This window comes from Lutjanus erythropterus, chromosome 24 (genome assembly GCF_056507025.1).
Source record: "Lutjanus erythropterus isolate fLutEry1 chromosome 24, fLutEry1.hap2, whole genome shotgun sequence".
In the NCBI taxonomy this organism is placed as follows: Eukaryota; Metazoa; Chordata; class Actinopteri; order Lutjaniformes; family Lutjanidae; genus Lutjanus; species Lutjanus erythropterus.
Genome location: NC_139340.1, coordinates 10,852,498 through 10,865,037, shown reverse-complemented (window position 1 = coordinate 10,865,037; position 12,540 = coordinate 10,852,498). Strand labels below are relative to the sequence as shown.

The window sequence follows — 12,540 nt, the reverse complement described above, 5'->3', positions numbered from 1 at the left end:
CTTATTGTAACATATCTTATCATGTCGTATTATGTTGTATCTTATTGTATCATTTCTTATTTTATTGTATCGAAATAATCGTATCAAACTTATGGTATCTTGTATCTTATTGTATTATATCCTATCGTCTTCTATTGTAACTCATCATATCTTATTGTATCTTTATCTTATTTTATCACAGCATGACACGATTGAAGTGAGATTGAGGGACACACAAACATTGTGCTAAAATTGGACCAGACAGGTTTGGGTGCAGCAGCTGTGCACAGAAACAGGTGAGAGTCACACACACAAGCTGTTCTGTCCACCAATCAGCATGTTGCTCCCTTTTCCCTGTGGGGTGTATTATTGTCCAGCTGCCTGGTTGTGTGAGTGTGTGTGCATGTGTGTCTCTTTGTGAATGTGTGTTTCTGTGCGGGTTAAATCTTATAATAAAACCCTCGATCACTGAGATAATTTCAGTGCTGTAAATACTTACTCATCGTGTTTTCTTTAAGATAAATGGTGTCAATTTGCCCACAGCGACACATTTAACTACAGAATGTTAAAACTGCCAATTGAAGGAGGTCGTTGCTGATGTGTCTGGATCAATAGGGTCCTATATTGTCTTATTTCTGTGGTCTGATAAAGTGTGAGGAGTGTGTAGAGTTAGGTAACATTTCTCCTGTGGGCAGCACTAAAGATAGATCAGACTACGCCACTTGTCGAGGAGTGTCTAACATGTAATTTAAGCAGAAGGGGAGAGCTGCGTAAGGAAGCTCTGCCACTTCCCTGAAGCCACAGCAGATGAATGAATAAAGCAAAGTTCTAGAGCACGTCTCGCAAATGTGGTTTCATTTTTGCTTGTTTTCTCATGAAAACATGAGATCTTGTTATTCAAAGAAAAGAAAAGGTTTCTAGAGATAACAAGGTAATATATCACGAGGGAAAAAAAAGGTCACGGGATAATTACGGTTAATTTAAAAATTATTTAATTTGAGTTCGGCCATTTGAGCAGACAGTCTCATTATATAGTAGCCAAAGATGAAAGGTCAACTAGCCATCTCTGCTTCAGACAGCAGCTGCTCAAATAAAGCTTGCTATAATGACAGAGGTAAAGACATTATTAAGGCCATAAACATTGTAAGTAATAAGAAACAACCTCTTGTTTCTTCAAGATAACAGAGATGACGAAGTTTGTTTTCTCAAGATAACAAAATAATATACATGATATAATGTAACAGTAATTAACTCATAATCTTGAGATAACAGTATTAAAAAAAACTTAATTGCAAGCTGCTCTCGGCTTCCATTACTGCTTGGAAACCCTTCCTTCGACTTCCTAACCCTGACTGCAACACGCTCAAACTATCCTGAAACAAAAAGGAGAAAACACAGGTTACAAATTAAGATTATTAAGGTTTTAATTTAGGTAATTAAGCGTAAGTTTGGTTTTATGTGCAAAATATACTGTTAAAGTTTTGTTACAGTTTTTCTAACTGACAAATCATCCATGGACTGAAAACACATCTACAGAACATGTATATCCGTCTTAATTCTGTCTCTCAAAATGGACATAATGTATTGTATTATGTTGCATACTATATTAGCTGTCATTCCATCAAGAACAGAGGCGGAAGGAGATAATTATTTGTATACAATAATAAACACAGCCGCACTGAAACAAATGAAAAGGAATTGAACGGATGCTAAATCACCATCTATTAACGGAAGGAAACTCACAGTTGAAGAAATTCGAGAAATGGAAAAGAGAAAAGCATTGCACAACTAACTGGAGTAAATGATCAAGGAGATGGATGAGTGGAATAATAAAATTTATTCAAGAATACAGAATACAGAAGAACCCCACCCTCTTTTTGTTTCATCTTTCCTTTTCGTCTCTCTTCTTTCTTTATCTCTATTTCATCTCCTTTGTTAAGTCTGGAGTAAAACTAAATGCGGCAGGATGGATCATTTATACGCAAAGTTCAAAAACATACAAGAACGTCTCAGTGCAGAAATGTTCCAGTGCAAGAAAACTGCACTGGAACATTTCTACTAAAAATAAAGCTCTCTTACATTATTTTATTTAAACGAATATTGTCATTTTTTTAAAGTATATTAATAAATCTCACTAGAGACAGCTGATTTTAAAGAGGCCACCTCTCCTGCAGCCTCAATAAAAATGACAACGCCCTCCTCTTTTGTCACCCTCCCCCAAACAATGATGATTGGACATAGAGTATAAGTTTATATCTGATTTATTAAAAATGTTTGACATCAAATGTTGACCGTGTAATAATCAGTACAGTATGGATTCATACAGCTGGAGAACATGGTGACAATGGAAGAAAAATTCTGCTCACACAGTCTCTTGTTGGGTTGGACCAACTTTAGAGACACGAGCTTGTGTTACCCAGTAGAGGGCAGTGTGTGTATGTGTGTGTGTCTGTCCATCAGTGTTATGTTGTCAGATTACTGCTTGAACAAATGCAGACGGTTAGTGGTAGAAAAGAAACAATGTAAACACAAAACATCACATTTTCATTCAGAAAAAAAAACCACATTCAAATGCATAAAATTATTCCAGGAAGTTACAGAGCATCAGTCATTTTTATATAAAAACAAAACAAACCGTTATAAAACTATATTGATATAAGTGATGAGAGGCTTCATTTCTGCTGTGTGTTATTGGCTCTTGTGATTATGCACTAATCAACCCGACGGTGACTGTTTGAGTAGAGAAATGAATAGCTACTCTGTGTCTTTATGGCATATTGATTGATTGCTGCGCTTTATGATTCTGACACTGACAAGGCGCCAGAGTTATTACCGGTCATGTTGAGCAAACAGTCCGTTTTTTCACAATCTTTGCAGCTCTCGAAGGCTGTGTATGAAAACAATGATCACGTCCCAGAGGTGTGGGAATCACAAGGGGACTGGACGCACGCAATGAGAGTGATCATCTGTATTCCTGAGTAGGTGGTATGGAAGCCTATTTCCGCCAGTAAAAGAAAAAAAATACCCCAGTGGGAAATAAAAAGTGAGAATTATCAGGTGAGAAGAGTATAAAGATAAAAAGTCGAAATTACTACAACCCCAATCTAAAAAAGTTGGGACAAAGGGTAATAAAAACAGAATTAAATGATGTGAAAATCATTTCAACTTGTATTCAACTCAATACAGTACAAAGACGAGATATTATTTTTGTTAAACAGTTTTTGGAGCAACATGTGCTGCCATCCAAACGATGTCTGAAATCCTGAGAAAAAAAAGTCCAAATTATGAGAAAAAGTATGACTTTTTACTCATTATTCAGACTTTTATCTGATAATCATGACTTAATCTCAATTTTGACGTCTTATCTCATAATTTCAACTTTTTATCTCATAATTAAGATTTACCGCGTGATCATTTTTTCTTTCACAGATGTAAATGGGCTTCCATAAGAGGAGCATCTATGTTAGGTTCTGATAATTAAAAACACAACAACAACGGAGGTATCTATCAAAGCTGGGCTCTCTTTCACTGTAATTAGAGGAGGATAATTTTACAATAAGTGCTACAGGAGGGGGCACAAAGAGCGGAACTGAGATGTAATGGTGATAGGGAGCATCAGTGTACGTGTATATGCCTGAGAATTATGCAGAAACTTTACATAACCCTGTGTAAAATGGCTGGTATTAGCTGCCCCTCCTTTAAGTATCTACAGCAGATGTATGGCAGATGCCTTCGCTCAGCCTCCTGGAAAGAGAAAACATACGAGAAAGTTAATACTGTAAAACATTTGGAACCAATAAAATCGTTACGGCCTCATTTCGGCTGAGGAAACTGTAGAAAAAAATGAAAAAAACTGTTCGACAGGCGAGGTGTGAATGACATAAACGGCACTGACATGGCAGGGATGACTCATGAGAGCGTACCTGTTGATCTGCCGATCACACACGTCCTCTTACACTCCTCCTCTGTGTCAAAGCGGTTCTTGTTGCCGTTACAGCCTCCGTACCAAAACTGGGCGCAGGCGTTGGCCTGCTTGTCGTAGTACCAGCGGATGTTATAGTCCCGACATGTGCCCTGGTCCAGGACCAAGCCGCAGCGAGGGTCAAGCGGTACAGTCTCTGCAGGAAAAAAAGACGTCACATGATGGGAAAAAGGTCACCAAAAATCCCTCGCCATCTTCCTTTGATGACCCATAGTCCACTTAATCCAACCTCAAAGTTGCCTCTTCTGCGGTAACATCTGTTTCTTTACAGATTCTATAAAACCATCCATGCAGCATCAAAAATAATTGGCCTCCCTGCTCCTCACCTACATGACCTCATTACTGAGCCTGCCAATCACAAAGCACTTCTCAAAACCCCCGCAGCCAGAGCCATCATGGCTTCAAGCTGCAGGGACGGCTTTCATACAGAGGCCATGTTCAAAGACAGCAGGGGCCTTCATCTACATGTGCTCTGAACGCACTGGAGATTAATTAATTTATTTATTAGTTAAACTACCTCGGCACCTGCTTTTAAAAATACTTAAGTATTCAAAAGTACAAAACATTTTTAGCTCTGAGTACTGTTTAATACAAATTGTAGCTACTGTGTTTATCAGACAAGATTAAAACATTTATAAAACAACATCAGTCAGTAACTCAGCGGGCAAATTCATAAAAATCCATTAAAAGTCACTACAAACTACAGCATAAAAACTGCAACTACTATACTTTGTTTATCTGGAATTAAACAAAGGGTTTACATACCTTTTCATGCTCTCTCAGGATGGACGATGATTTTTTTAATTCAAAGAAAACATTTAAAACGATATGAATCTTTACTGATTTGACTGGATTTGGTTCGAAAAACGCAGGGAGCGCTTTAAACTCGACTGACAGAGTGGAAGCAGATCACTGTGACGAAAACACGTACGGAGGGGAATGTAGTGGAGGCAAAACTACAATATTTGTCTTTCAAATGCAGTGGACAGTGAAGGAAAAGTCATACGTTTACAAAAACACAAGTGCAGATACTTGAAACTTTAACAAGGAACTTTCATATTTTATAGATTTTATGAACAAAGCAGTGGTGTTTCTTCTGAATAAAAATCTCCTTGTGCTTATTTTTAACTGGCTAACATGCTATTCACTGTGACTTTGCCTGGGAAAATGTAAACACAGGCTTGTTTCATCTGATTTCACAGAGAATCTGACCCGGTGGCAGCCACTATATAAATACAGCCACTCTTCTCACTGATGTCTCGACATCAGTATTAAATTCAGACGGTTTCATAACGAGTCAAAACCTCCTTGCATAAGTTTAATATATGTAAATTGCTTCAGATATGTATTGCACCTTTGAACAGGCTAATGACAGAGCAACAGCCCCATAGTGTTGAAACTTTAATAAAAAAAGTCTTAATTGTACAGAAATATAAATAATATCTCAAAATGCTTAAGTCAAACATGATATAACCAGTGCTGGTTCTGGAACCGATGATTAAATTCTACAAATACTTGCAATTTTTAAAAATTGCAGTCATTTGAAGAGGCCACAAGAGTTCACATCCACAATTTCAAACAGAGTCGCTCGAGGGAACGATGCATTTAAAGACACTCGTGTGGACAGCCTCATAAACACTATAATAAAATGCAAATACTGTGACTTTATTTTAATGAAAGCTGGAGATGTGATTCATTTCGTTTCTGTTGCCTGAGGAGTGCCGCCGGTGTCATTTACAGGAAAACAGCTTCACTTGTTGTTCATTTTCTTTTGTTGATAGTGTTTCTCTGTAATTACTATCAAACTGTTTGTTGTGGATGACTGCTCTGTTGTGTGAATGGATATGTAACGGTGTCTTGTCTCTGCATGCGGGGGCTATTAAAGAGAAAAACACAGTAAATATAAAAGTATAAGAGCAGAAAAGTGTGTGTGTGTGTGTGTACCTTTGGGAAGAGTTGGCCTTGGTGCAGGCACATGCTGCACAGATACACCTGAGGATGATATGGTTAAATTTGTAGAAGAAGATGAAGATGATGAAGATGAGGAGGAGGAGGAGGAGGAGGAGGAGGAGCCTCGGGTACTGGAGGAGTCCTCTCTGGAAGGAGGGGCAGGTCTGACGTCTGTTGTGTGAAGGGTAAATGTGTCCCCACGCCCCCAGCTTGTCTCAGTGTACACATTCTGTCCTCCTCCTCCCTAATGAGGACAAAAAAAAAACAGCAAACATTGTTAAACATAATTAAATATTTATAAATGTTATTATCTTGTTATAATCTACATTAGCACTTATATGTTCCCTACATGTGCTGTGCTGGATCCTTTGCTGCCATGCAGGGTGGTCTCCACCCGGCTTCTGTCGCCGTGAGCGCTGGCGCCGGCGTTGGTGCCACCCTGCCGGCCGTTCAGGATTTGATGGTTGGTCACAGGCCGGTAGCCATGGCCACCGCTGGCAAAGTTCCCATTGTTGCCATTCCTGGGGCCGCCGTTGCCGTTGTAGCCGTTGTTGGTCTCGTAGCCGTTGTAGCCGTTAGTTATTCTGTTGTATATCAGGGCTCCGTTCTCGTCCTCGCAGAACTGGCTGACCAACTTGGATTCCAGAGCTGAGACAGAAAGACGCAGAGAGGAGAGGTCAGAGCGCGGGACACACAGGACGTGTCGTTTCTATAGACTGAACATCCACTGTGACATGTTTTGGCCTCACTAACGGTGTCACTCTGGAGACAGCAATGTGGCAAGGTTCTGCCTATCCACATTAATGTTCGTCCAGGCAGTCACAGGGCCCAGATAATTTATGCTATAGACTTTGGTGATACTCTAAGGGTCATATTTGTGATTTAGAGTGAAACATCTCAATATTAATGGGACTGATTGACATTAAATTTGTTAGTCACATACATGTAGCAAATGTTAGCATGCTATCATTTTAACATAAACACACAAAAGACACACTAAGCTGGACAAAAATAATGTGTGTTGGCAAACTAAACACCACCAAAAGTAAGCGTCTCTAACCTGGCAGTGTGTTGAAGTCATCGATGAGGAACATGTGCTCGGAGTCGGGGTCGGAGGCGATCAGATTCAGCTCTCTCATGAACTCAGCCTGCGTTGGATCGGAGGTGTTGACAATCCCCAGAGCGAACATCTCAATATTGGCAGCGTGTGCCTCGCGCACAGCTATGTCCAGCTTCACCGGCTCTCTCTTGTCCGTCTGCCCGTCGGTGATCACGATGGCCACCTTGCTGACTCCCAGGCGCGAGCTGTAGAAGGCCTCCTGGGTGGCTTTACGGATGGCCGTGCCGGTGTAGGTGCCCTCTCCCATGTACGGGATGTTCCTGATGGCCTGCTTGATGTCCTGTTTGGAGATGTAGCGGGCCAGGTTGAACACCAGCTTCACCTCCAGGCTGTACAGCACCAGGCCGATCCTGGTGGCGTTGCGGCCCACCGTGACTCGGTCTACCAGAGCGTTTACAAAGTCTTTGATGATCTCAAAGTTCTCTGGGCCCACGCTCTCTGAGCTGTCAATGACAAACACCAGCTCCATGGGCCTCTCCTTACACTTGATCCCACATCCTGGAATCACATCACATCAATACATGAGCTCATGGCTGAAATACCAGCGTGACGAGCTTCACTCTGAGGAATCTGATCTAATGATTCGCAGATAAGACCAGACAGTGGCTTACATTCAGAAACTAAATCTTCTCTTATAACGTTTGTGCTGCTAAAGTCAATACTGAGAAGTGAAATAAATATTTCAAAGATCACAAGATACTTTACCACAGATCTCTTTGATCATTCGAATGATGTCCTCTCTCTGAAAGAAACACACCAACACAGAGCGAGAGTATAAATAAACATGAGCAGAAACTGATGAAAAAGTCAGACGAGGCAGAAGTATTCAGATCTTTTACTTTTTGAAATAAAAGTAGCAGAATGGCTAAAATACTCTACAAATAAAAGTCCTGCATTCAAAACCTTACTTAAAGGAATAGTTTGGATTTTTCAGATGGTATAAAATTGTAATCTGAAAAGTAACTAGTAACTAAAGCTGAAAAATGTACTGAGCAAATGTGTACATATACACATGAAAACAAGAGAAGACTCACAGTGAGGCCTGCTTCACCTTTGACACCAGGTCGTCCCTAAGATAAGAAATGAGAAAAAAACAAAATATAGTTATATTATTCTCAAAAAGGCTGCACTTCTACACATTTTAAATTCCATTTACCAAACAAATCTTTGCTGAAATCAATAATAATGGGGACTAGAGCATACCATTCAGAATATAAACAATAAATGGACATATAAAAGCATCATTAGAGTCACTCACAGGTTCCCCCGCAATTCCAGGGTCTCCCATATCTCCTTTGATTCCCTTGATTCCCCTCTCCCCTGCAGAGCCACGGTCACCCTGTCAAACGATGCACAGTACAAAGTCGGTGATTAAAAAATAATACGTGCACATAAAACACAAATTCATAAATCACAGACAACACGGTGACTCACTTTAGATCCAGGGAAGCCTTCTCCAGGCAGCCCCCTCGGTCCTGTCACGCCCTGGGACCCCTGCTCACCCTGAATCAAACACATTATTAAATTAATTATTTTGCATTTGCAGCGCAGATAAAGAGTTTACAGATACGCGAAGGACAACAAATCACCTTTGGTCCTTGAACTCCTTGTCCTGGTGGCCCTGTTGGCCCTGGGGGTCCAGGCCGCCCGGTGTTACCCTGCAGAACAGAGAACCCGGTACAGTCAGCACCATGTTGGAATGGACTTTATTCCATTTCCCCGTGTTAAACAGCCTTACACAGTATTGCTATCAAAGCCCTGCATTCTGGGTGTGTTCCAAACCTAAAAAACACTGACAGAACTGCAGACTCAATTCAAAGTCGTCTTTGATTGAGAAAATCTTTTGCAGATTGCTACAGTCTGTTTTCCAAGGCCCTTCTTAGAGTCATAAGACTCACGGTTTGGCATTTTATTGATGCTTCCTTCCGTCTGTGATGGTCACATGCAAAGCAACTGAAAAACATTTGGTAATATGTTATATGGTTCTTTGGACTGTACCAAATGCCTGCAACAGAGGGGAGAACAGTATTTAAACTGAGACTGCATCCATATTTCCACCACAGGAACTTTCATCAGGGACTGGGAACCTGGGGGTGGGGCTTGCAGTGCTGAACATTTCTGATTGGCCAAAGAACGTGCAGTCCAAAAAGTCATAATAACAAAAAAACTTTAAATCCTAAAATATTTTATACAGTAGTGTGATTAGAGGAGAGTAGTGAACTCATTCAGTAATGTCAGTTACTCAGTAATAAAGTTTGGCTGTAACAGAAACACTCAAGACTGTATTAAGTGGACCAGGGGTGGTTAATGTATTTGCCAGCAGGATTCTGTGACATCACAACTTGTTTGGAGCCAATCATTGTCCAATATCTAGAGAATCCATATAGATATATTGTAGGTTCATATTTTAAGGCAGCAATTGGTAACTATGTGCTACAGATGATGAAACACGGATACTTTTATTGTTGTTGTTTGGTAGAACTTCAACCATTAGGTAGGAATTAATCCCTGAAGTCATGATGCGCTGGAATAAAAACCTACATATTAGTCTCTTACTTGCTACAGTCATGAATTGCAGATGTTTAACCAAGAATTTATCTTTCTGGATGTAAAATACGTCTTTTTTCTATAAAATAGCATTTTCAAGGTGAGGATTATCCCTGCTTTATAATACTGAGTCATGAATTCCTGACACCGCCATTCTCTTAACATGGATCAGGGCTATAGTCTGCCAGTGTGATCCGCTCTCTCATTTTCTCTCGTTTGACAGCTGTAGTTGAGTCCTCAATTAAATCCTGCCTACCGCTGCATGGCTGTGACAGCACTGGGACCTGTGGAATCACTGGTGTGGAGCCTGCAGGGAGTCTGGACATGATATTTGAGGACATGTGGGTGCTGGGTGTTGCTTCAGTTAGGCCTGTTAGGCCAAGCGCTTCTCATCAGACACATATGGCTGCGGAGATTCACACTCTGCACCGATGTGTCAGAGCGCTGTGGGGAAAATCATGATAAATACCCGGAACAAATGAACTGGCAGCCTCTGAATATAAGGCCCCCGTGGTGGGCATGTTAGCACACAAGATGAAGCACTCGTGTTTTTTCCCCCCAATCTGTCTGACTACAGCAAAGACGTAATTCTTCAGAGAGTATGACTCAATCTCGACCATCTGGTTGTATGTCAAATAAAATTACAGCAGGCTTTCTGCATAAGTAAATACATTACAATGTTGTCCTTGAGTTGCGTTTGCAGAAACAGAACCCAAAATTCAGTTTTTTTTAATGAGTTATAAGCAGGACAGGAATTTCAAAATGGCCATGACCGCTGTGGCCCCTCAGTTGGGCTTTATGAATAAATAATGAGTCAGTATCTCAACATTTTGTCTCAAAATAATAGCTTAGCATCCCAAAATAATGACTAGCATCTGTAAAGAATGACTTATTATCTCAAAATAATGATTTGGTATCTCAGAAAAATGATAAACTTTCTCATTATTATTTGATGAATATTTTGAGAAGGTGTCTCATTACTTTAAGACTAACTCATTATTTTTAGATACTAATTTATTAAATATCAAATTCTATTAAGTCATTATACAGACTGACCTCAGACTGATTTCCAGTGTCCCAGTACTTAGTGTTCACAAATAAGAAAAAAAAAGAATAAAAATAAAATCATCCTTTCCACAAGTTAAATTCATATTTTCTGTGGATTTAAAATAATTGTTTTATTTGTTGTATTTGACTTTTGTTCCTTCAAAACAATAACAACACCAAAGGCTAAGTGGCCTTTCCCCTAAAATAATTAAATTCCAGGCCTGGTTATAAGTCATTTTAGTTCAAAGTCACGTAAAATCCGAACAAGGTGAATGTTATGAAATACCGGAGGTCCTTGGAGGCCTTCGCCTGGAGGTCCTGGTGAACCAGGCAGCCCTCGGAAACCAATATCCCCCTGCAAAGACGAAAACACAGAGAAGATATATGAACACTTACAACACAGCAATTTACAATCCATCAAATAAATGAACTTCTGTGCTGAGTAAAATCTTGTTTCCTGTAATTAGTTTCCTTAAATAAATGACCACATCTTTCACTGGAGAGATACTTTCACTTATCTTCAATGCAGATTCAAACACAGCTCTGAAACTGATTTTAACAGTGTTTGACAATTGCTTTGAGGCTCATTTTAACACGAAATGTTACACATCTAATTCTGAAAGACTCAAGGAAACCATCAGTATCATGTCGCTTTTACAGGTCCCCCAACATCTTTTCACCATCCTCAAAATCTGGTTCTCTTTTCAACACAAGCACAAGAAACAGGAAAGGAGAACGTTGACCATGGTGCTAAGCTCGATTAACTGTTATATGAGCAGTGAGCAAAACATGGTGGGACTTAGGATGGGTCAAAACTACACCGGTGTGACAGGCACTATGGCGTCTCGACACAACTGTTTCTTTTTCAAACGTTATTTTTGGTCTAATAGATCCAAATTCTCACCTTTGGTCCAGGGATGCCAAGTCCCTCAGGGCCGGGTTCTCCTTGAAGTCCAGGCAGACCAGGAGGGCCCTAAACAACAAGGGTAACATGACACTATTAGAGATGGTGAAATGAAGACAGGAATAGTTCGACACTTTGCAAGGAAACTGCCTCCAGCACTGGAATGATCCAAGTATGTGTGAGTTCTCTTATAAGCTAGCTAGGGAATAAAGTCATCGATCAGCTACTAAAATTGGTTGCACCACCAAAAGACAGACTAGTTTGGATATACAGTCATAATAAAAATAAGAGGCCAGTCCATCGTGAAGGTTACTGGGCTCATGAACTTTCTGGCTGGATCAAACTATTCCTTTAAATCTCCTCTTCAGTGACCGCACAAACCCTCACTAGACTAAAAGTGATTCCTTTGATTTGGCCCTGAATCTCCTCCTGTGCTATGGTCTTCATTAAAGAAAACACAGTCAGTGGATATACAGGGGCCTCCTACTGTAACTTCAGGTAATAAACGTCTCATTGATGGATGTATGGCTGGAAGTGACGGTAGAATAAGAAAGACAAAAGACAGATGACTGAATGTAATGTGTAGATGGACGGTATGAAGGTACGGATTTATGAGCGGACAGGTGGTCAGCGTCTAAATCAGCTCCTCACCATGGGGCCGGGGTAGCCGTCTCCTTTGGGACCGAATGGACCTGCAGGGCCTGGATCTCCACGGTCACCCTACCGCCAGCAAACAGTCAATAATTCATTCATGCAAAGGATACAAAGTGATTTACACAGACGTTCAAAGGAAACTGGGGTGGAATGTGGATGTAAATGGACACATGTGCTTTCTGCTCCTCTGCGTGCTTCTGTACTGTAAGTACTGTGCAATACATCAAAACAGGGCAAGGTTAAAACTATAAAATAGCATTTTATGAACTCAGATTTGAATTAATATTTGAACAACAGCACGACAGGATGCGTGCAGATTTGTGTTTGCGAGCGACATCTTTAGACATCTTTGTTGTT

The 12,540-nt window shown here is 40.3% G+C and overlaps 1 protein-coding gene across 1 annotated transcript in view; it reads right to left on the bottom strand.

Annotated features, from left to right (window-relative positions):
• Nucleotides 1-3,204: 3,204 nt before the first annotated feature.
• Nucleotides 3,205-12,540, bottom strand: part of LOC146304742 (uncharacterized) — a 33,133-nt gene continuing 23,797 nt past the window's right edge. The window contains exons 23-35 of the mRNA XM_084713698.1: nt 12,181-12,249; nt 11,530-11,598; nt 10,912-10,980; nt 8,621-8,689; nt 8,466-8,534; nt 8,290-8,370; nt 8,066-8,101; nt 7,737-7,773; nt 6,972-7,529; nt 6,261-6,559; nt 5,906-6,155; nt 3,903-4,097; nt 3,205-3,723 (exon numbers count right to left, since the gene is read on the bottom strand). Of these exons, the coding sequence (XP_084569824.1) occupies nt 3,716-3,723; nt 3,903-4,097; nt 5,906-6,155; nt 6,261-6,559; nt 6,972-7,529; nt 7,737-7,773; nt 8,066-8,101; nt 8,290-8,370; nt 8,466-8,534; nt 8,621-8,689; nt 10,912-10,980; nt 11,530-11,598; nt 12,181-12,249 (1,809 nt within the window). The 3' untranslated portion in view covers nt 3,205-3,715. The remainder of the gene's footprint in view (nt 3,724-3,902; nt 4,098-5,905; nt 6,156-6,260; nt 6,560-6,971; nt 7,530-7,736; nt 7,774-8,065; nt 8,102-8,289; nt 8,371-8,465; nt 8,535-8,620; nt 8,690-10,911; nt 10,981-11,529; nt 11,599-12,180; nt 12,250-12,540) is intronic.